The sequence below is a fragment of the Vulpes lagopus genome, chromosome 23 (genome assembly GCF_018345385.1).
Source record: "Vulpes lagopus strain Blue_001 chromosome 23, ASM1834538v1, whole genome shotgun sequence".
NCBI lineage: Eukaryota > Metazoa > Chordata > Mammalia > Carnivora > Canidae > Vulpes > Vulpes lagopus.
The window spans coordinates 54,448,480-54,470,709 of NC_054846.1; the positions used below are offsets into that span (position 1 = coordinate 54,448,480).

The 22,230-nt window shown below is 37.8% G+C and overlaps 1 protein-coding gene across 7 annotated transcripts in view; it reads left to right on the plus strand.

Moving 5' to 3' along the window:
• The window catches only part of OSBPL9 (oxysterol binding protein like 9), a 170,250-nt gene that overhangs the window by 130,388 nt on the left and 17,632 nt on the right, over positions 1 to 22,230 (plus strand). For 5 of the 7 annotated variants that reach the window (XM_041739145.1, XM_041739147.1, XM_041739151.1 and 2 more), the window contains 4 exons: positions 9,296 to 9,334; positions 11,276 to 11,366; positions 12,797 to 12,901; positions 18,397 to 18,556. In XM_041739145.1, the coding sequence (XP_041595079.1) occupies positions 9,296 to 9,334; positions 11,276 to 11,366; positions 12,797 to 12,901; positions 18,397 to 18,556 (395 nt within the window). The remainder of the gene's footprint in view (positions 1 to 9,295; positions 9,335 to 11,275; positions 11,367 to 12,796; positions 12,902 to 18,396; positions 18,557 to 22,230) is intronic. The other 2 variants (XM_041739146.1, XM_041739148.1) reach the window with 1 other exon arrangement.

Sequence of the window (22,230 nt, forward strand, 5' to 3'; positions counted from 1 at the left end):
GCTAGTGGCTTGAAGAGGGTGGGCAGGCAGTTCATCTGCCAATAAGAGGCTACTATTGGGATGTTTGCATGAGTTTTTAATTACTGGCCTATTTTACCTACTCAGTTGTATTTGTTTGCCCAATAATGGTCACTTTTTACCTAGCATTGTTTTTTTTTTTTTAATAATTTTTATTTTATTTATTTATGATAGGCACACAGTGAGAGAGAGAGAGAGGCAGAGACACAGGCAGAGGGAGAAGCAGGCTCCATGCACCGGGAGCCTGACGTGGGATTCGATCCCAGGTCTCCAGGATCGCGCCCTGGGCCAAAGGCAGGCGCCAAACCGCTGCGCCACCCAGGGATCCCCCCTAGCATTGTTAATAATGATACAATCTTATAGGACAGTCCATTTGTACTTAGATAGTAAGGATATTCAGCATATAAATTAAAGGGGGCAGTGTCATTTTCTTTTGAGGCTGATTCAGTATTAAAGTGTCACAACATAAGGGCTTGTGTTCACTTTCTAGGGTTTTTTGGGTTTTTTTTATGACAACTCTTGTCTGATTCCTGTGTATGTGTCTAAATTTTTCATCTACTTATGTGGATCAGAATATATTTTTTAAGTAATCTCTACATCCAACATGGGGGCTCAAACTCACAACCCTGAGATCAAGAGCTGCACGCTCCACTGACCAAGCCAGTGAACTGCCCCTAGTAGTTTCTACTATTTAGTCTATACCTCCTACTCTGTTTTCTTTAGCCCAGCTTGATAGTTACATTTCAAGGTCCTTCAGAATGGGTAACATAGATTAAGTAAATGGAATTTGGCTTTTTAACTCTTTTTAGAAGGAAGTTTTTCATGGATTTTTTTTCTTTTTTTTTTTTTATAAAGATTTTATTTATTCATGAGAGACACAGAGAGAGGGCGAGAGGCAGAGACACAGGCAGAGGGAGAAGCAGGCTCCATGCAGGGAGCCTGATGTGGGACTCGATCCCAGGTCTCCAGGATCATGCCCTGGGCCAAAGGCAGGCGCTAAACCGCCAAGCCACCCAGGGATCCCTTTTCATGGCTTTTAATGTACAAACACATCCCTTAAGTTATACATGTACTCTATATAAACTCTGTGTGGGATCCCTGGGTGGCGCAGCGGTTTAGCGCCTGCCTTGGGCCCAGGGCACGATCCTGGAGACCCGGGATCGAATCCCATGTCGGGCTCCCGGTGCATGGAGCCTGCTTCTCCCTCTGCCTATGTCTCTGCTCCTCTCTCTCTCTCTGTGTGACTATCATAAATAAATAAATAAAAATTAAAAAAAAAAAAACTCTGTGTATCTCTAAATGTAAATCAGACCATTTCACTTACCTGCTCAAATCCTCCTAAATGGTTTCCCATCTCCCTTGGAATGGAATCTAAACTACTTACAGTAACTTAAATCATTTGAACCATCGTTACTCTCTCACATCTCATCTACCCTCACTTGATTACTCTATTCCAACAACACTGGCTTGTTTTCCTTTTCACAGGCCAGACTTTTTCTGCTTCATGGATTTGTATTTGCTTTCCACACTACCTGGAAAGAACTTACCCCAGATTTCCAAGACTCACTCCCTCACTTTATTCAGATTTCCACCCACATGAAATCTCTTTGAAGAGATCTTCCTGACCACTCTAAAATAATCTCTAACCTCTCATTTGTGATGAGAGGTCTTGCATTACTGGCCCAAATTATATGATATCTTGTTTATTGTCTCTCTGCAACCTGATTTATAATCTCCTTAAGGACTTTGTTTACCATTGTATTAGTCTGCTTGGGCTGCCATAACAAACCTCCACAAACTGGGTGGCTTAAAGAACAGAAATTTATTTTCTCACAGCTTTAGAGGCTAGAAGTTGAAGATCAAGGTTCCTGCCAATTTGATTCCCTGTGAGGGGAATCAAACTTGTAGATAGCCACCATCTCAGTATGTCCTCACACGGCCTCTGCTTGGTACATGCACAAAGAACAGAGAGAGAGGAGAGAGAGAGAGTGGGGAGGAATAGAAGGGGAAAGAGGGAGAGTAGGGAGAGAGAGGATGAGGAGACTTCTCTGGTATCTTATAAGGACACTTACTGGGTCAGGGCCCCATCTTTAGGACCTTATTTAACCATAATTTACTTCATTAGAGGCCCCATCTCCAAATATAGCCATACTGAGGGTAGGGCTTCTGAATTTGGTGGTGAGAGGTAGGGACACACAAATATTCACTCCATTACACCACTTATCCTCAGTGCCTAGAACAGTTGCCTGCCACATAGTAGGGACCTGATAATTGTGAATTTTGAGTGGATGTTTCTAATACATAATTTTTAATGGCTGCACAGTTTCCACTTTATGATTTTTTTATTTAGCCACTTCTCTGTTGTGCTGTTGGTAAACATTGCAGAACTTCTAATACTGATGGGAATATAAGTTGTTACAGTCATTTTGGAGGACTATTCTTCATTGATAGGTTAATAAAATATTGAAATCAGCTACTTTGAGAGAGAGATTGCCACCTGAGACCCCAAAGGAATATAGGAATATAAGAAGATAGTCAATTTGATACCTCTATTATTTGGAATTTATTTAGTATTAGCTTTTTAAATTTATTTTTTAAAGGGCTTTATTTATTTATTTGACAGAGCACAAGTAGGGGAACAGCAGGCAGAGGGAGAGGGAGAAGCAGGCTTCTCACAGGGAGCCTGCTGTAGGACTCGATCCCAGGACCCTGGGAACATGGCCTGAGCCTAAGGCAGATGCCTAACCAACTGATCCACCCAGGGACCCCAGTATTAGCTTGTCAGAAGCAGCATGCTATATAGGTAGGATTTTTAAACTCCTTCCAGTTTTGATTCTTTAATTCTCACTACCAGAAGTTTCCCTCCTGCCTCAATGATTAATAATGCATTGGTTCCTGAATTTTGCTATCCATTAGAATCATCTGGAGATCTTTAACAAGTCTCATGCCTGGCTCCCACTCCCGGACATTGTGTGGTAATTGCTATGGGGTATCACCTGCGCTTTGGGATTTTAAACTCCCAGGTGGTTGTAATATGCAGCAAAATTTGGGCATTACTTGGTTAGTGAGATTTTCAGGTGGGCTCTGTTAGTTCAGAATTTGTTCTTTGTACCATAGATGGAGACAGCTGGTGTTTCATGGGAAACTGTGGAAGAAGGTGAGGGAGGTAGAATAGAGTGGAAATAATCTGGGAGGCCCTGCATCTGAGGACTTGACCAGAGATTAGGTGATAAGACCATATGCCACAACTCATATAAGCAAGTGAAATTAATTTTAACACTGCATTTTATTTAACCCAATATATCCAAAATCATTTCAACATAAGCAATATAAAAATTCATTAGTGAGAAACTTCATATTCTATCTTTTTTTCTTGTACTGAGTTTTCAGTATCTTGGTTGTATTTTACAATCTGAACTAGCTCCATTTCAAGTGCTCAATAGCCATGTGTGACTAGTAGTTCCCACACTGGACAGTATGTACAGGTCTAGATTATCCTTTCAAAGTAGATTGTATATTTAAGTTGTCTGGATCTCAGGTTCTCTCTCCAGGACATTTTTCTTTTGTAGAATTTTTTTCCATAAGTGTTTATAAATATCTCATTAGACTTTTTAAAAAGATTTATTGATATTTACATACTATAAAGTTCACTCATGTAGCATGCGTCAGAACTTAATTCCTTTTCATTTCTGAATAATATTCTATTGAAAGGATATAACACATTTTGTTTATTCATCAGTTGATAGACTTTTGGGTTCTTTCCAATTTTTTTTGGCCATTATAAATAATACTGCAATGAATGTCATTATAATGGCTTTGTGTGGAGGTGTATTTCCGTTTCTTTTAACTTTATACCTGGAATTGGCATTAATAGGGTCATATGGTAACTCTTGTGTCTAGCTTTTTTAGAAACTGCTAAGCTACTTTTCAAAGCAGCCACACCATTTTACATTCTCACAGTGTGTTGTTACAATTCCATTTTCTTAACATACTCACCAATGTTTGTGATTTTCTTCTTCTTCTTCTTTTTTTTTTTTTTTTTTTGGTGACTTAAAACAGCACTCATTTATTAGCTCACAGTTCTGTAGATCAGACTCTAAAGTGACTGGGCTGGATTCTATGCTTAAGGATATCACAAGGCCCAAATCAAGGTTCTAGATCTGGAGGCTCTGGGAAAGAATCCACTTCCAGGCTTATTCAGGTCTTTGTTGTAGGACTGAAGTCCCCATATCCTTGATAGTTGTTAGCTAGAATTCACTGCCAGCAACTAAAGACCTCTCTCTGGCCCTTGCACAGACTCTCCCCATTTTCACAGCCAGTGGGTGACCTAGCCTAGCCTATCCTTCTCATCGTTTACATTTTTGACCTTTTCTTCTGGCACTAGCCAGGGAAAGTTTTGCTTTTAATATTAATAGCTCATGAAATTGGATCAGTCTACCTGGATAATGCTTGTATCTTATGGTCAACTGTAAATACCACATGATTTTACTTTTTGGAATCTGAAAAACAAAACAAATGAACAAACAAAAGCAGAAACAAACCCATAAATGCAGAGAACAGTTGGTGGTTGCCAGAGAGGAGGGGAAATTAGGGGAGTGGGAAAAATGAGTGAAGGGGAGTGCGAGGTACCAGCTTTCAGTCATGGAATTGAGTAAGTCATGGGGATGAAAGGTACAGTATAGGGAATATACTCAATGGTATTGTAATACCATGGTGACAAGTGGTATTTGCACTTGCGGTAAGCATAGCATAATGTATAGACTTGTCGAATTATTGTGTTGTACATCTGAAACTAATATAACATTGTCAGCTATACTTTAATTAATGAATAATAGATCCATGGAACCTATATATATCACTCCTGTCATTGTTTTTTTGTTGTTGTTGTTGTTGTAGCCATTCTAGTGGTATCTTGTGGTTTTCATTTGCATTTTCCTAAGGAATAGTGATGTTGAACATCTTTTCATGTGCTTTTTAGCCATTTATTTATCCTTGGAGAAATGTCTATTAAAATTCTTTGCTGATGTTTTAGTTGGGTTCTTTTCAATCTCATTGAGTTGTAGGAGTGATTTTATATGTTCTAAATACAAATCTTTATCAGACATGATTTGCATACTTTTCTCCAGGTTTGTGGGTTGACCTTTTCACTTTCTTGATATTGTCCTGAGTAGCATGCATATTTTTATTTTTTATGAAGTCTAGTTTATCAATCTTCTATTGTTTGTGCCTTTGGTGGCTTATCTGTTGTTGCCTAATCCTAGATCACAAAGATTTATTCCTTTTTCTTCGAAGAGTTTTATAGTTTTAGCTATATTTGTATGTCATCCACTTTGAGTTCATCTTTGTAATGTGAGGTAGGGGTCTAAATGTCTTTTTCTGGGAATGCCTGGGTGGCTCAGCGGTTGAATGTCTGCCTTCGGCTCAGGGCCTGGATCCCGGGTTCCCGGGATCGAGTCCCACATCTGGCTACCTGCATGGAGCCTGCTTCTCCTCCCTCTGCCTGTGTTTCTGGCTCTCTTTCTATGTCTCTCATGAATAAATAAAACCTAAAAAAAAATGATAATGTATTTTTCTGCCTGTGGATATCCGGTTGTCCTAGCCTCATTTGTTGAATCTAATCAAACTTGAATTTGTGTGTTTTGTTTTGTTTCATATAATTGGTAAGTGTGTTAGTTGGTCCATAATTAAGGGAGTTTTTAACTAGACTACATTGCCTTATTACAGAGATGAGGGTATATTTCATATATTTTGTTGGTAGACATGGTTTTAAAAAACTGAAGTCTATAATTTTGGTCAGAAGTCTTATCAAATTATGTTGTGCTGATGTTTTTGTTCATTATCACATTTCCAGATCTCAGTCATGCTGGTATATTTGGAGAATAGCTTTTGTATTAAGGATTGAGGGATTTATAACCAGATAAACATACAGATAGGTTAAGTGGGAAGTAGCATTAGAACCTTTGCTTTGAAAAAAAAAAAAAGAACCTTTGTTTCTTTAACATAATTCATATTGAATGCAGTCAAATCTTGAGTTCAGTAATTCTTGAGATTTAGCTTTAACAGAACCTGATTAAAGGTTACGAAACAAAAACAAAACAATTTTTTAAAAAGAAGGATGGAAGTGGGGGTAAGGCGGGGATGAATATAGCCTTTTTAGGTAATAGAACAAAATCCCTAAAGTACATGATGAGAATGATAAGGCATTTATTTTTTTTTTAATTTTTATTTATTTATGATAGTCAGAGAGAGAGAGAGAGAGAGAGGCAGAGACACAAGCAGGCTCCATGCACCGGGAGCCCGACGTGGGACCCGATCCCGGGTCTCCAGGATCGCGCCCTGGGCCAAAGGCAGGCACCAAACCGCTGCGCCACCCAGGGATCCCGATAAGGCATTTAATAGTCTATGATTTGACTGTGCCTTAAAAGACAAACCACAACAGTAGCAAAAATAATGAACCCTAGTTTAAAATATGCTGTAGGTAGCATACATTATTAATTGAGAACATTTGGGGAAAAAGTTTGTCAGATACTGAAGTTTATTTTAAATTATACCACAATTAAAAGTCGTGGTTTTCTTAGATAATATACATATATCTATTGTAATATATCAGTAATCAATCACTGCATAACAAACTAGTCTAAGCTGAGTGTCTTAAAATAGCAACAGTAATTTAAATTTTGCTTTCAAATATGCAATTTGGGTAGACTTCATGACTTGTTTCTGTTTCATGCAGTGTCATCTGTAATGACTTGATGTGGGGCTAGAGGATTTATTTACTTTCAAGGTGGTTCACTCATATGCCTGGAAAGTTCAGTTGGGAGCCTAGATTCTTCTCCATGTAGCTGCTTGGGTTTTTTCACAGTATGGTGGTTGGTTTCCTAGAAAACTTGGTGAAAGTTTGTAACATTTTCATGACCTTGTCTTAGAAATCACATATAGTCACTTTCTGTTGTACTTACTGGTAGAGACCATCACAAAGGCCCACCTAAGGTTCTAGGGTAAGGGACATGAACAGTCTCTCTTGTTGGGGCCATTTCTGGAAATTTTAATCTATCACATGTATGTAATATTTCTTTCCAAGAAACCCTTTGGAAAAATCAATTTAATATATAGAAATTAATAAGGAAAAGCCAGAATTAAAATGCCGTCTGAGCAAGAAACTTTAAATTTCTTTCTTCTTAATAATTTATTTTCAACTGTGTCTATTAAGAATTAACTGAAACTTTGAACATATAGTATATATATATTCAATATATATTCTAAATATATAGTTAATTTTGCAAATAGGGGAAAACCTCAGCATGAATTACACAGTTAACAAAGTGCAGTTATTCTCAAGGATATGTAAAAGATACCGACTGTGCTGGAAGTTCCCAAAGACCACCTTTAGGTTTGATGATCTTGATGATTTGCTTGGAGGACTCACAGGACACAGTGTATAGTCATATTCATAGCTATCCTTTATTAGAGCAAGGGACCCAAAGCATTATCAGCAAAGGGGAAAGGCACATAAGGCAAAATTCAGAGGAAACCAATGCACAAGCTTCCAAATGTCTTCTCCCAGTAGACTCACAGAATGTGCTTAGTTCTTCCAGTAACAAATTGTGACAACATATGTAAAATGTTGTCTACCAGGGAAGCTCATTAAAGCCTCAACATGGTTTTTGTTGGGACCTTGTCATGTAAGCTCTCTCTTCCTAGCACTTATCAAGATTCCAGACTTCAGAAGGAAATCAGGTTGTCAGCATAAACCATGTTCTTTGCCAACAGTTTAGGCACAGTGAGCCCCTCTTCTACCAGACAGTGGTGGGAACCCTCCTGAAATCCAAGTTCCTAGTCATTAGCCAAAGGCTAACTTGCCAGCAGGCAGGCCTGCTATGTCAATGCTTTTTTGTACCTGCACTTAAAAAAAAAAAAAAAAAATCCCAAACCTTCACATTGCTCATGGTTGACCCTTCAATATATTGATTTCTGAGCAAACTAAGTAGTTAAAGAAAAGGTTACAGATAAATGAGATAAAACTTGGCCATTATGTTTAAAGCCAAGACCAAATAATGGTTTCTCTTAAGACTTTAAAATTTCCTGATAGTTAGGAGCTAAAACTTAAAACAGTTTTATTTAAAATTGAACATGTTATCTACATAATACAAATAGATGGATTATAATTACAGAACCTAATATGTGTTGGTAACTTTCCACCACCTTCTTCCTGAAGTACATCCTTGGAGAAGCAAGGCAAAATAGCATATTAAGAACATGAATTCTGAAATCAGACTCTTGGAATCCTGGCTCTCCACCCTCTGTCTCATTTTTCTCATATGCCCAATATTAGTAGTACCTACGTTATAGAATCGGTAGAATATATTATTCCACTTGGAATAATAAATGCAAAATATTTGTTAGTGTTAACTTCTAGGTCATTCCATGGATACCATGTGTATATGATTCTTATACCTTTATTTATTTTTTTAAAGATTTTGTTTATTTATTCATGAGAGAAACAGAGAGAGAGAGAGAGAGAGAGAGAGAGAGAGAGAGAGAGGCAGAGACACAGGCAGAGGGAGAAGCAGGCTCCATGCAGGGAGCCTGATGTGGGACTTGATCCCGGGTCTCCAGGATCATGCCCTGGGCTGAAGGCAGCGCTAAACTGCTGAGCCATCCAGGCTGCCCTGATTCTTATACCTTTAAACTTTTTTTTTTTTAAGATTTTATTTATTTATTCATAGAGACACAGTTAGAGAGAGAGAGGCAGAGACACAGGCAGAAGGAGAAGCAGGCACCACGCAGGGAGCCCGATGTGGGACTCGATCCCGGGTCCCCAGGATCTTGCCCCGGGCTGCAGGCAGCGCTAAATCGCTGCGCCACCGGGTCTGCCCTGATTCTTAAACCTTTAAAGTGCAGTAAGAGTGTTAGGGTTGTGGGTAGTTGGTAAAATTTACTATAAAATTATCTTCAATCCTAAATTAGTATATCTGCTTTTAATAGTTGGTACTGATATGACTACACAGTCTTCATCGGATATTTCTATAATGAACTTAATTAAGGATCTGTTTAGAAAAATAATTGCCATGCTATTGGTGGTGGTTGTGTAGCCAATGATAGAATTATGTTTGGCTAGCAATGTACAAATGGAATTATAATCTCAGTAGAAGCAGAGAAATGGTTTTCTAACACTGTTACTGACTAGTAAAGTAAGGTTTCTTAATAGGGAAGAAAGTACACAAGGACTGACTTAAATAAAAGAATGAAGTTAATATTTTTAACATTTTTCCTTAAGGACCAGTGTAATGCGGAGAAGCACGCAGATGGAATTATAGTAAGTTTAATCTAATCTTTTTGTTTCCCTTTACTTCTGCAGAGCATTATAACCAGTCATGTCAGGAGAAGCCTGAACTTCTACTCATTTTTCAACACAAATTCCTCTCTTCACCTACTCACTGCTTTTTGTTGTTGACTCTTGCAATTTTCCTTAAGCTCCTAAAGTTGGCCATCTTTCAGCAATCATTTGCAGGGAAAATGTTAAAATTTTTCTAAGTGTTGGTTCAGATTGAATCACTTTGCATGTGTTAACATGAAGGGTTAATCATGGTGTGAAAATACAGCTTTTATGACTAAGGCATAACTCACAATGCTACATTTCTTGTCAAACTTCTTTTTTTCCCAGATGAAAGCAGAAGGGGAGGGATTCAGTATTGAAACATATCTTAATATTGTTTATCAGTTTCTATTTTACTTTTAGATTTTACGTGTTGTGTTGTCATTGCTATTGTGGTATACCTTGTGTTTTTATTAGAACAAATTGCAATATGACTTCTCTCACAGCCATTTTCTTATTCTTTCCTCCTCCTCAGCTTTTTACTTTTCCCTTAGATTCAACTTCTTTAAAAAGAAAAGAAAATTTTATTATTGGTATTTCCCATCTGAAAATAGAGTTTGAAGATTTGTAGTTGGAGTGACCCTATGTTTATGATAACTGAATGACTTCTGTTTAAACTGTATTTCTAAAGCAGGAGGCAGCCCTCCCTTTTTTGTCCCAAGACTTTACAGATGCCAGCTTGTCTAGATCTGGAAATTCTTCAAAATCTTCAAAACCATCTCATGGTTATACTTGAAAGGATAAGCATGTTATCTTTATATTTGGTTTAAAATGTAAAAAAGTTAAATATGTTGTTTGCATATTTCTTAAGAAGCCAGAGATAAGTATTTTTAAAATTTGAATTAGAGACATTGGAATTTTTTATCTTTTTTTCACAGTGTGAATTTAGAGTTTGAGTCATGGTGTTATAATACGATTATAAGATATGAATACAATCTCCTGCAATGTTCTCTCTCTTCCTGAGCTATCAGTTAAGACTGTCAGCCGCATGGAAAAGGACTATTTCATTTTTTGGTTTTCATCTGGTGTAGTCTTTTAAATGATAGATGTAAACTTTACTCTGGCAGAGACCTCAGTTTAAACATACCCACCTCCTCCAAGTAAAAAAAAACATCAATAAACTGTGGAGTCTTGTTTTTAAAATGTCATCATGCTGGCAGAATAAGTTCTTGGCTTGAAATCAGAAAAATTTAGACTTTTTTTTTCCTCTAAAATTGCAACTACATGTTTATTTTTTTTCTTCTTAATCCTCCAAAAGAAAGCCATCTTCTCTGCACCCCCTAATTAGAAGATGTATCTCTTTGCCTTTAGTGACTATAAAACTAGATGCCTATGCAGTGTGTGCAGTGACACAATAGAAGGTGGTAGTGGTATGAGGTGGAAAGATAAATAAAGTCCTAGTGGTGCAAGTACATTCATCAGGTAGAGTTGTAATGTTTAAAGATAGCAAAGGAAGAGAGAACATTTCTCTCTGTCTTTGATAGAGAAACAGTATTTGTGGTGAATTGAGAATTAAGTGACAAGCACCAAACTGAATCTAGAAGTTACTGTTTTGGCTTCCTAAAATTTTCCCACACCGTTTTACAACTCTTGGCAAGTTTTTCCATTTAGCTTTACCTTCCTATATGACAGAGATTCTTTCACTATCCCTCCTTACTGAGGTTTTCTTTTCTTTTCTTTTCTTTTTTTTTTTTATATAGAAACTCTTAGACTTCTGTATCATAGAGGTGTTTTATTTCCTCTTTCCATTTTGATCCGCTTATCTATATAGCTACCCTAAGGACTTTGCTATCAGATGTGTGGGCATTTCATATATTTGGGAGGGTCAGCACTGAAAGGGCATTTAATTAAAAATAACTGTACTGTGTTTCTTTATCTCAGAGTACTATTAATCCTGTAGATGCTATATATCAACCTAGTCCCTTGGAACCTGTGATAAACACAATGCCCACCCAGACTGTCTTACCTCCAGGTATGGTATTTGCAAAATTATTTCAGATTAATTGATTAGAAAAAGCTTAATTTGTACAGCTGTCATAGTAATCTTGAAGGGCTTGTTTTCGTTTTTTAATAAGTAAAAGAAGTCACAAAGTGGTACAGCAGAAAATGAATTGGGAAAGGTGATAATATTTTTGGTATTGGGGTTTTTTTAAATGCAGTGAAATAACTTTTGATTTTCAAAGTGATATGGAAGGAAAACTAATACTTGAATTAGCTGGTGGGACACAATCGTATGACCCAGCATTTGTGCTACCAAGGAAAGCTTAATCTACCTTGGTCTACTTGAAGGTGATCCGGGAACTTTATATTTTAGGGTATTTTTTATAACTATGAAGAATACAAATGGTTTCTTCATGGTGGACTCTAAGGTAATAGAAGGGCAGGATGACATTTGTGATGCCTGCCTATTAGATAGACGTGTATTTTTAAGTATAAAGTGATCAATAGTATTTTAACTAGCAAATGAAGGCTTAGGGACAATACCTATGTAACCAGTTCTTCTTACCTTTTGTTGCATCCAACATCTCTGTTTTTTCAATGATGTAGTTAAGTCAGAAATTGTAATGAAAAAATGCCTTTAAAAATATGTAAAAGTACATGAAATCCTTTTGTGAATTTGGATTCATTAAGAAAATGAGCTTAATGTTTTGTGGGGCTAAAGAAGTACTACTGCCCTATTTTATTTCTTTAGATTTATTTATTTAGAGAGAGCGTGCACATGCGCATGTGTGTACAAGCGGGAGAGGGGAAGAATCTCAGGCAGACTCCCTGCTGAGTGCAAAGCCTTATGCAGGGCTCAATCCCATGACCCTGAGCTGAAATTGAGTCAGCCACTCAACTGCCTAAGCCACCCCAGTGCCCCATGTACCCTATTTTAAAATGATTTTATGTGGTTTGGTGCTTAGAAAGACTTTATCATCAGAAGTGTTTGCTGAATTTTTTTTCAAAGATTTTATTCATGAGAGACAGAGAAAGAGAGAGAGGCAGAGACACAGGCAGAGGGAGAATCAGGCTACATGCAGGGAGCCCTATGTGGTACTCGATCCTGGGTCTCCAGGATTGTGCCCTGGGCTGAAGGTGGCACTAAATCGCTGAGCCCCCCCCCCCCCCCCCCGGGGCTGCCTGTGTTTACTGATTTTATAGAGTATTTTTATTGAGATTTTGGCTGCTGTGACCAGTCTCTTGATATCCTGCCTAATGTCTTACTACCTGGTAGCATATCGCCATTGAGTTTAAAGGGGATGGAAGGTCAGGAAGGAGTAGCATGGAACTTGACTGACTTAATGGAAGACAGTTTCAAAAATTACTGATCTTTAGAATTTTGAATTCCATACAATTGCAGTTAACACGCGTGTATTTGGCTTTTTCTCTTAACTTCTTTTGTATGTTCAAATCTTCTAGAACCTGCTCAGTTGTGTAAGTCAGAGCAACGCCCATCCTCCCTACCAGTTGGACCTGTCTTAGCTACCTTGGGACATCATCAGACTCCAACACCCAATAGTACAGGTACATATTTGTGTAATTTCTTTAATTCTCATAACTCATTAACATTTAAGATTTGTGTGTGATGACTGATGGAAAAAAGGGTGAAATGTGTTGTATATTTGTGATGGAGATACCATAATTTTACCATTACAGTTCTATACTTTGTGGATAGAGCCAGAAGCTCTAGTAATAATTACATTTTAAATAAAATATTGCAGGATATTGTTTACCTTAGGAAAAGATTTATTTTAAGATCTTATTGGCTTTTTAAAGAATTTTGCTTGAGTCAGACCTGTATACTTTATTATTGTAAAGAAATCAGTATAAAAGTATAGAGAACAAAGCTGAAAGTCTCCTTTATTTTTCCCTCTCATTTGCATGTGTTTACATGTATTTGCATGTACATATGTACGTATATACCTATATTGTTGTTGTTGTTGTTTTTTTACTTAAAAACTTCACTTATTTTAAAGATTTTATTTATTTATTTAGTTGAGAAAGAGAGCACGAGCAGGAGGAGGGGCAGAAAGAGAAGCAGACTCCCTGATGAGCAGGGAGCCCACAGTGAGGCTCAGTCTCAGGACCTGAGCTGAAAGCAGCTGCTTAACCCAACTGAGCCACCCAGGTGCCCCCCAAGTCTTTTCTTGAGTATAGTTAACAATGTTACATTAGTTTTAGGTGACAACTTAGTGATTTGACAAGTTATATATTATGCTATGTTCTCCCAAGTGTGTTGCTACCATCTGTCCTGTTACGTCTCTGTTACAGTATTATTGACTGTATTCCCTATGCTATGCCTTTTATTCCTGTGACTTATTCAATCCATAACTGGAATTCTGTATTTCCCTCTCCCTTTCATCCGTTTTGCTCAACCCTCCACCTGTCTCCTGTCTGGCAACCATCATTTTGTTGTCTGTATTATATGTCTGATTCTGCCTTTTGTTTGTTTATTTGTGGGGTGTTTTTTTTTTTTTTTTTTTTCCCACTTATGAGTGGAATCATGTGGTATTTATCTTTCTCAGTTAGACTTATTTCATTTAGCATAATAACCCTCTAGGTTCATCCATGTTGTCTCAAATGGCACAATCTCATCCTTTTTTATAACTCTGTAATATTCTCTCTGTGTGTATACACACCACATCTTTCTTTTTTCACCTGTTGATGGACCCTTAGGTTGCTTCCATATCTTGGCTATTGTACATAATGCCGCAGTACGTATAGAGGTGTGTATATTTTTTTGGATTAGTGTTTCCAGCACTTGTTATCACTTGTCATTTTGACTTGTTATTACTTGCCATTCTGTCTGGTATAAGGTGAAATCTCATCGTGGTTTTGATTTGCATTTCATTGAATCATGAGAGATGTTTGTTGACCATCTGTATGACTTCTTTGGAAAAATGTTAGTCCTCTGCCCCTTTTTAAATCAGATTATTTGTTCCTTTGATATTGAGTTGTGTAAGTTCTTTATATAATTTTGGATATTAACCCCTTATTAGATACGTCATTTGCAAATATCTTCTCCTAGTCAGTACAGTGTCTTTTTGTTTTGTCAATAGTTTCCTTCACTGTGCAAAAGAGGTTTTTTTTTTTTTTTTATGTAGTCCCAATAGTTTATTTTTGCTTTTGTTTGCCTTCCCTTAGGAGACTTATCTAGAAAAAATGTGCTACAGCCGATGTCAGAGAAATTTCTGCCTGTTTTCTCTCCCAGGATTTTTATGCTTGAAAGTCTCACATTTAGATCTTCAATTCATTTTTGAGTGTATTTTTGTGTATAGTATTAGCCAATGGTCCGATTTTATTCTTTTTGCATGCAGCTGTCGAGTTTTCCAGGCACCATTTATTGAAGAGACTGTCTTTTACCCATTGTGTATGTTCTTGCCTCTTTTGTCATGGAATAATTGACTCCATAATCATGAATACATTTTGGGGATCTCTATTCTGTTCCACTGATCTGTATGTCTGTTTTTGTGTCAGTACCATACTGTTTTGATTACTACAGCTTTGTAGTATATATTGAAATCTGATATTATAATGTAAGTGGAGGTATTCCACTTTATTCTTCTTTCCCAGGACTGCTTTGGCTATTTGGGGTTTTCTGTGGATCTCTACAAATTTTAGAATTATTTGTTCCAGTTTTGTGAAAATATATTGTGTATTCTTAATGTTTTAACCTGAGTGACATCATGTGTTTCTATGTCTTTCTTTTTGCATTTAACAGAACATTTAGACTGCTTTCTGTGTTTATACCATTAGGTCTACAGTGTTCTTTTTGTGGCTGCCAGTGCACATATGACCTGTTTCTCTGCTTATAGACATTTAGGTTGTTTCCTGTATTTTCCTATTACAAGCAGTACTTCAGTGAATATCCTTGTACAGCCACTTTTGGCACATATATATTTTTTAAGGTTAGATTTATCATTCTTTCATATTTTTGTCATAAGCAAAAAGAAATACTTCATCTTAATTTTATTCTGTTTATTTAGACTTATGATCTTTATTTTTTCTGTAATTTACAGGGATGCTAACAGTGTTTGTATTAGATACTGATTAGTTTTCATTGAGATACCTGTTGAACCAAATTCAAAGGAGAATTTAGTGCTTTTGTCCCTATTACACCTTGGGGAAGTAGGAGATTAGCCCCTGTTTGTTCCTCCACAGATTTACTTCTTGGACAAGACTTTCCCTCTGTAATAATGAAAAATTACCTTGTGACATTAGCCCATTTTGAAATTTGAGTTAGTAAAGATGCTGATGCTGTTACTTTGTTCTTTAATATTAAACAGCATGGGCTTCTGAATTTTGAAAGAAAGAAAGCAAAAATAGCTCTTATTTGAAGGTCTTGGGAACATGGTGATAAGCAATTTGCATAATAAGGCTGAAATCTTTGACTTTTTTTCTGTATTTCATTACTTGTATCACCTTTGGTTCATTTTAAAAACAGTACCTGTGTTTTGTTTTTTAAGAAAGGATACTCCATGGGCACCTCGGAGGCTCAGTCAGTTAAGCGTCCAACTCTTGATTTCAGCTCGGGTCTGATCCTCAGGGTCTATGAGATGGAGCTCATGTAGTGGCTGTGGAGCTTGCTTAAGATTATCTCTCTCCCTATCCCTCGCCCTCTTTCTTTCTCTCTTTCTCTCTCTCTCTCAAAGAAAAAAAGGATATTCTGGTTTCTCTTCAGACTGTATAAATCTCTCACTTTTTACTAAAAGGATTATGTCAGTTTGGAAACACAGCCAAAATTGTCTATTTGGAGATACATAAAATTAGTTACAAACTTTGAAAAAGTGAGCCCTCTTTCTGTGTACATTTAGGATAATTATAATAAGTAATTTAGAATATAAATTATTTCAGATTTTTTAAATACAGCATTTTTGAGTAGGTAAATTTAAAGACATTTTAGAAATGAAATTAACATATGATTTATGTCTTAATTTTTCAACCTAATTTCATCATCTTCACTTTTAACTTTCTAATATAAAAAAGAAAAAAATAAATAAAAAATAAAAAAGAAATAAGGTAACAACTGAGAAAAGAAATAATATTGTTTGTTCTTATAAGGATAACTCAGTTCTTTTGTTTGCAATTCCTAAACACATTTTCTTTTTGGACAGATTTTCAGTTGTGTGATCATCTGGAGTGTTTGCATGTTACTTTTCATTTTTGATTCCTGGATGGTTTGGAGGCTTTCTTAAAAACCTGTTTCAGTAAGAGAAAGTCTCTTTCCCATCTTACTGCCACTATTGCAGGGGGCCAAGGGGCGGGGGAGGAATTTAGAGTCATTTGCTAAGATGAACTATTTTTGGAATTTCCACAGTAAGATTACCTTTTTCGGTGGCAGACTTTTTCTGTTATGTTTTTAAAATATCTTTGTGAACTAAGCAACTAAACGTGGCAGGTGGATGTGCTTTTTCTCTAATTATTGAACCATAGACACAAGAATGGGCTAAAAATCCATGGGTGACTCTGGATTTGTTTTTCAAATTTTTAAAATTATTTTTAAAAATGTATTCATGAGGGAGAGAGAGAGGTAGAGACATAGGCAGACAGAAGCAGGCTCCCTGTGAGGAGCCTGTTGCAGGACTCCATCCCAGGACCCTGGGATCTCGACCTGAGCCAAAGGCAGATGCTCAACCACTGAGCCACCCAGACGTCCCTCGTTTTTGTTTTTCTTTTAAAGATTTTATTTATGCATGCATATATGTATGTGGGAGAGAAATCACAAATGGGGAGGAAGGGCCGAAGGAGAAGCAGACTGCCAGCTGAGCAGACAGCCTTGATGTGGGACTCGATCCCAGGTCCTAGGATCATGACCTGAGCTCAAGGTGGATGCTCAACCAACTGAGCCACCCAGGCACCCCTCTAGGATTCATTTTTATTGCTGCTGTTTCTCAACTTCTAGGACTGTGGCCTTGGCTTTTAGATTGCCAGCATTGACCTAATTAAATCTGACCTCTGCCAGGCATCTGTAGGAGTTCAGCTTAAATTGCTTGAGAGTTGTAGTTGCTCTGTAAATTCTTGTTGAATTACTCTCAGTAGTCTTCCATTGTTTGATACTTTGTTCTTTTCTTTTTTTAAATTCTTGAGAGACACAGCTAGATAGAAAGGCAGAGACATAGGCTGAGGGAGAAGCAGACTCCCTGCAGGGAGTCTGATGTGGGACCAGATCCCGGATTCCGGGATCAAGCCCTGGGCCAAAAGCAGACGCTCAACCCCTGGGCCACCCAGGTGTCCCATTGTTTGATTCTTTTATTGTTTTATTTTGTTACTAGACCATGGATCATGATCACAGAGATTAGCTAGTAGTCTTCTTTCTGTGGCTCTCTGTTCATTTCAGTTTCCTTAGACTACTTAGGTACAGAAACATGTTCTTCCTGCTTCTTTCCTTTTCCACATTCTTCCCGTGGTAGACCTCTGTTTTCCTCTGCTCCTGAGCCCCAGACACCTGACTTTAATTTAGGTAGAAAAGGAGTTTGGCATATGTGTGGTGCTTTCGTGTTTTCATGTGACAGCTGAAACATAATGACTAATGTGAATGTGTGATGTGATATGTGAATGAATGTGTGATCCTGGGGAATATTTTAACATTCATGTGGTCTTTGATATTCTTTCCATTGTGCATTCTCATTGTGTTGCTACTGCATTTTTAAAATATCCGGATCCTACGGTATAAAATAGGAATCCCGGCTTTCCACTGATACTGTATTTGTTGTGGGACTTTTGACCCCAGCACTCAAACACTGTGATTATAATCAAAAGAGTTCCCTTTCTAATTATAGATCATTATAGAATGGGAACATAGCAGTTCTTCATTTAAAAGTCTGTGTCCCATTCTATGACATGATTTGCTTTTTTCTTTGTCTAGTTTAAATGTTGATTTTCTTTACAAAGGGTGTAAAGACTTCTACCAATTTAATTTTTCTTGATTTTAGAAAAGTCTGTTTTGACCCCATCTCCATGATTTTTCTCCCCTTTATTACCAACATTGTCTCTTAATTTAAGGTATTTTCATTTCCTAGGCAGTGGGCACTCACCACCTAGTAGCAGTTTGACTTCTCCAAGCCATGTCAACTTGTCTCCAAACACTGTCCCTGAGTTCTCTTATTCTAGCAGTGAAGATGAATTCTATGATGCTGATGAATTCCACCAAAGTGGCTCATCCCCAAAGCGCTTAATAGAGTAAGTAAATGAACTCCGTGTATTTAAATGGCTCTTGATTTTAATGGATCTGATTTTAGACTTGTGTGAATGATGCACTCATTAAGCGTCTTTTGTGATTGACTTACTGAGCAAATCCAGTTCTGTGAGAATTGTGATTTTACTTTTTTTGTTGTTGTTTTTTTTTGTTTTGTTTTTTTGTGATTTTACTTTTGACTTCATTCAAATAGAATAAGTTAGCATCAGCTAAAGTAATATGCCAGTATTGTTCATTGAACTCCTGGCATTATTTCTGTAGCGCCAAAATTAGCAGAGGTTCAAGTAAGCAAGAAAGCTAGGAAGTACAAGTAAGAGGGCACCAATATTTGTTTTATATTAGAGTGGAGATAACACCTGTAAGCTAGGCATTATACTAGTGGAGGAATGATCCAGAGGTGGAAAAAAGACCCAGTTTCTGCCTTCAGGCAACTTGCTGTTTATTGGGAGAACAAACAGACATTAATAATCCAATGGCGGGATCCCTGGGTGGCGCAGCGGTTTGGCGCCTGCCTTTGGCCCAGGGCACGATCCTGGAGACCCGGGATCGAATCCCACATCAGGCTCTCGGTGCATGGAGCCTGCTTCTCCCTCCGCCTGTGTCTCTGCCTCTCTCTCTCTCTCTGTGACTATCATAAATAAATAAAAAATTAAAAAAAAAATTAAAAAAAAAAATAATCCAATGGCATACAGGCTAACCCCAGAAAGCCATGGGAGTATTTTGGAGTCCTTAGAAGTGAGGGAAGGATTCACAGAGGAGGGAGGGGGTGTGATCCTAAGTAAGAATATGAGTAGGGAGAAGGAACATGGTGGTAAGGAGGGAGAAGTGGAAATGTTTTCTTGAAGTTAGAACCTTATTAAGGCAGGCCTATAGGCAAAGGGTGGGGAGTTGGGTTTCTCTGGGGGATCTGTAAGTTGTTAACTTTGGCAGTAGCATAAGTTGTTAAAAAAAAAAAAAAGATACAGAAGGGGTTGACAGGGGCAGGTCATCTAAGATTCTAGCCTTTTATGAATTTTGAACATTTTCTGACAAAAATTAGCAGTTGCTGGTCAGGTCTGTGTTTTAGAAAAATAGATTTGCCTAGGTATGTAGATTTGAATGAAGTGGAGCTGCGTTACAGGTAAGAAGGTCAGCCTAAACCAGGTAGTAAATTGAGAAATGTTGATAGCCTTAGCTATGGTAATCGCACGGGAATGAGGGAAGCGTGTAGATTCCAGAGATACTAAGCAAGCAGATTTTTATAGATACCAATAATAGGTTTTCCTTTATTCAAAGTATTAGACCTGTTTTACACTATTGAAAAGGCTAGGTGTGTTCTATGCACAGACAAGGCTTTATATGTGTGAAGTCATTTACACGAGAGCTCATCAGCAAAATACACCCTACTGGTGTATGTGTTGCTGTGGTTAAGCTTTTGGATTTTTTCGGAAAGAATAGGTTCTGAATCTGGTTTGCTTCAAAGATGTGTGATCTTGGGGTACTTGGCTGGCTCAATTGGTAGAGCATGCAACTAGATCCTCGGGGCTTTGAGTTTGAGCCCCACTCGAATGGATGTAGAAATTACTTTTTAAAAAATTTTATAGGGCAGCCCCAGTGGCGCAGCAGTTTAGCGCCGCCTGCAGCACAGGGCATGATCCTGGAGACCCTAGATCGAGTCCCACATCAGGCTCTCTGTTATGATGCCTGCTTCTCCCTCTGCCTGTGTCTCTGCCTCTCTCTCTCTCTCTGACTCTATGAATAAATAAATAAAATCTTTAAAAAAAATTTTTTTTAAAAAGAAACAATGGTGTGTGATCTTGGTCAAGTTATTTAGCCTATGTAATACTCAGTTTCCTCATTTGTAAAATGAGGATAACAATGGTTTCTACTTCAAGGGGTCATTGTGAACATTTAAATGAGAATAATGTCACGGGGCAGCCCTGGTGGCTCGGAGGTTTAGCGCCACCTTCAGCGCGGGGCCTGATCTTGAAGACCCAGGATCAAGTCCCACGTCGGGCTCCCTGCATGGAGTCTGCTTCTTCCTCTCGCCTGTGTCTCTGCCCCCCCCCTTTCTTTCTCTCTCATGAATAAATAAATAAAATCTTAAAAAAAAAAGAACTTTAAAAAAAAGAATAATGTCACTCAAGTGCTTAATAAAGTATTTGGGGATCCCTGGGTGGCGCAGCGGTTTGGCGCCTGCCTTTGGCCCAGGGCGCGATCCTGGAGACCCGGGATCGAATCCCATATCGGGCTCCCGGTGCATGGAGCCTGCTTCTCCCTCCGCCTGTGTCTCTGCCTCTCTCTCTCTCTCTCTCTGTGTGACTATCATAAAAAAAAAAAAAAAATTAATAAAGTATTTGGCATGTAATCACTCAAATATATAGAAAGTAAATTAATGTTTATTTGCTTTAATGTTACTGTGTTGTAGAGATAGTTGGCTTAATTTTTGTTGGGTATTTATTCCAACTCTGCTGCTTTTTCAGGAATTGGTACTATTGTTATAGCTTGGAGTTTGCTTTGTACGACAATGCAAATTTGGGAATGATTTTATGTGAGTTTGTAAGCCCCATATCATCAGCCACCTAGTCCTTAGGCCTCAAATCTTGGTTTCTTTTAGTGAGATATACTGTGTGGGACTCTAGTTTTCTTAAGCGTACACATGAACTGAGAAATATAGTATTCCTATATATGGATCGTAACTGCTCAAAATCTCAAAACTTGTAAGGAGAATAATGACTGGTTCAGGAAGTTTTGTGTCTTAGTGGATCAAATTTAGTTTTTGAATGTGGGGGGAGAATGAAATATCTGTGACTTGGGTGTGATACAGTATCTGTTAAGACAGGAGACTAAAGGAAGAGGAATTTGAACCCACAATTCAAGACCAGTTTAGCAGAAAGGCTTGGTTTAGCATCTTGGTTTCTTAATGATATATGTGGGAAAATAAACTATTGAGAAACTGTTATTAGTAGTTTGCTAATAGGAATAGCACTTTATTTATTTTTAAAAGATTTTGTTTATTCATAAGAGACTCTGAGAGAGAGGCAGAGACACAGGCAGAGGGAGAAGGGGGCTCCCTGCAGGGAGCCCGATGTGGGATTTGATCCCAGGACCCTGGGATCATGACTTGAGCCAAGACAGATGCTCAACCACTGAGCCACCGAGGTGCCCCACGAATTTCAATTTAATTTTGTAAATTGTTTTTTTATGACAGTGGGGTTAAAAGGAAATAAGCATTTGGAATCCAAAGTAAAGCTTATTTTTGATTTTTGATGTTTCCAAGCAAGTTTCCTTTGAATGGAATTAAGGATAGTATCTCACATTGAACTAGAGGACTCTGTTTTGATATTCAGTTGTACTTTAAGTATCGTCCAGAAGCATATAACTATATACAGGAGAGCTTGTAGTATCTGGTTAGCTTCTTTCATTCTTTCTTTCTTTCTTTCTTTCTTTCTTTCTTTTCTTTTCTTTCTTTTCTTTCTTTTCTTTCTTTTCTTTCTTTTCTTCTTTTTCTTTCTTTTCTTTCTTTGATCCTATTTATTTATTCATGAGAGACACACAGAGAGAGAGAGAGGCAGAGAGAGAAGCAGGCTCCATGCAGGGAGCCCGATGTGGGACTCGATCCTGGGACTCCAGGACCATGCCCTGGGCTGAAGGCAGGCACTAAACTGCTGAGCCACCC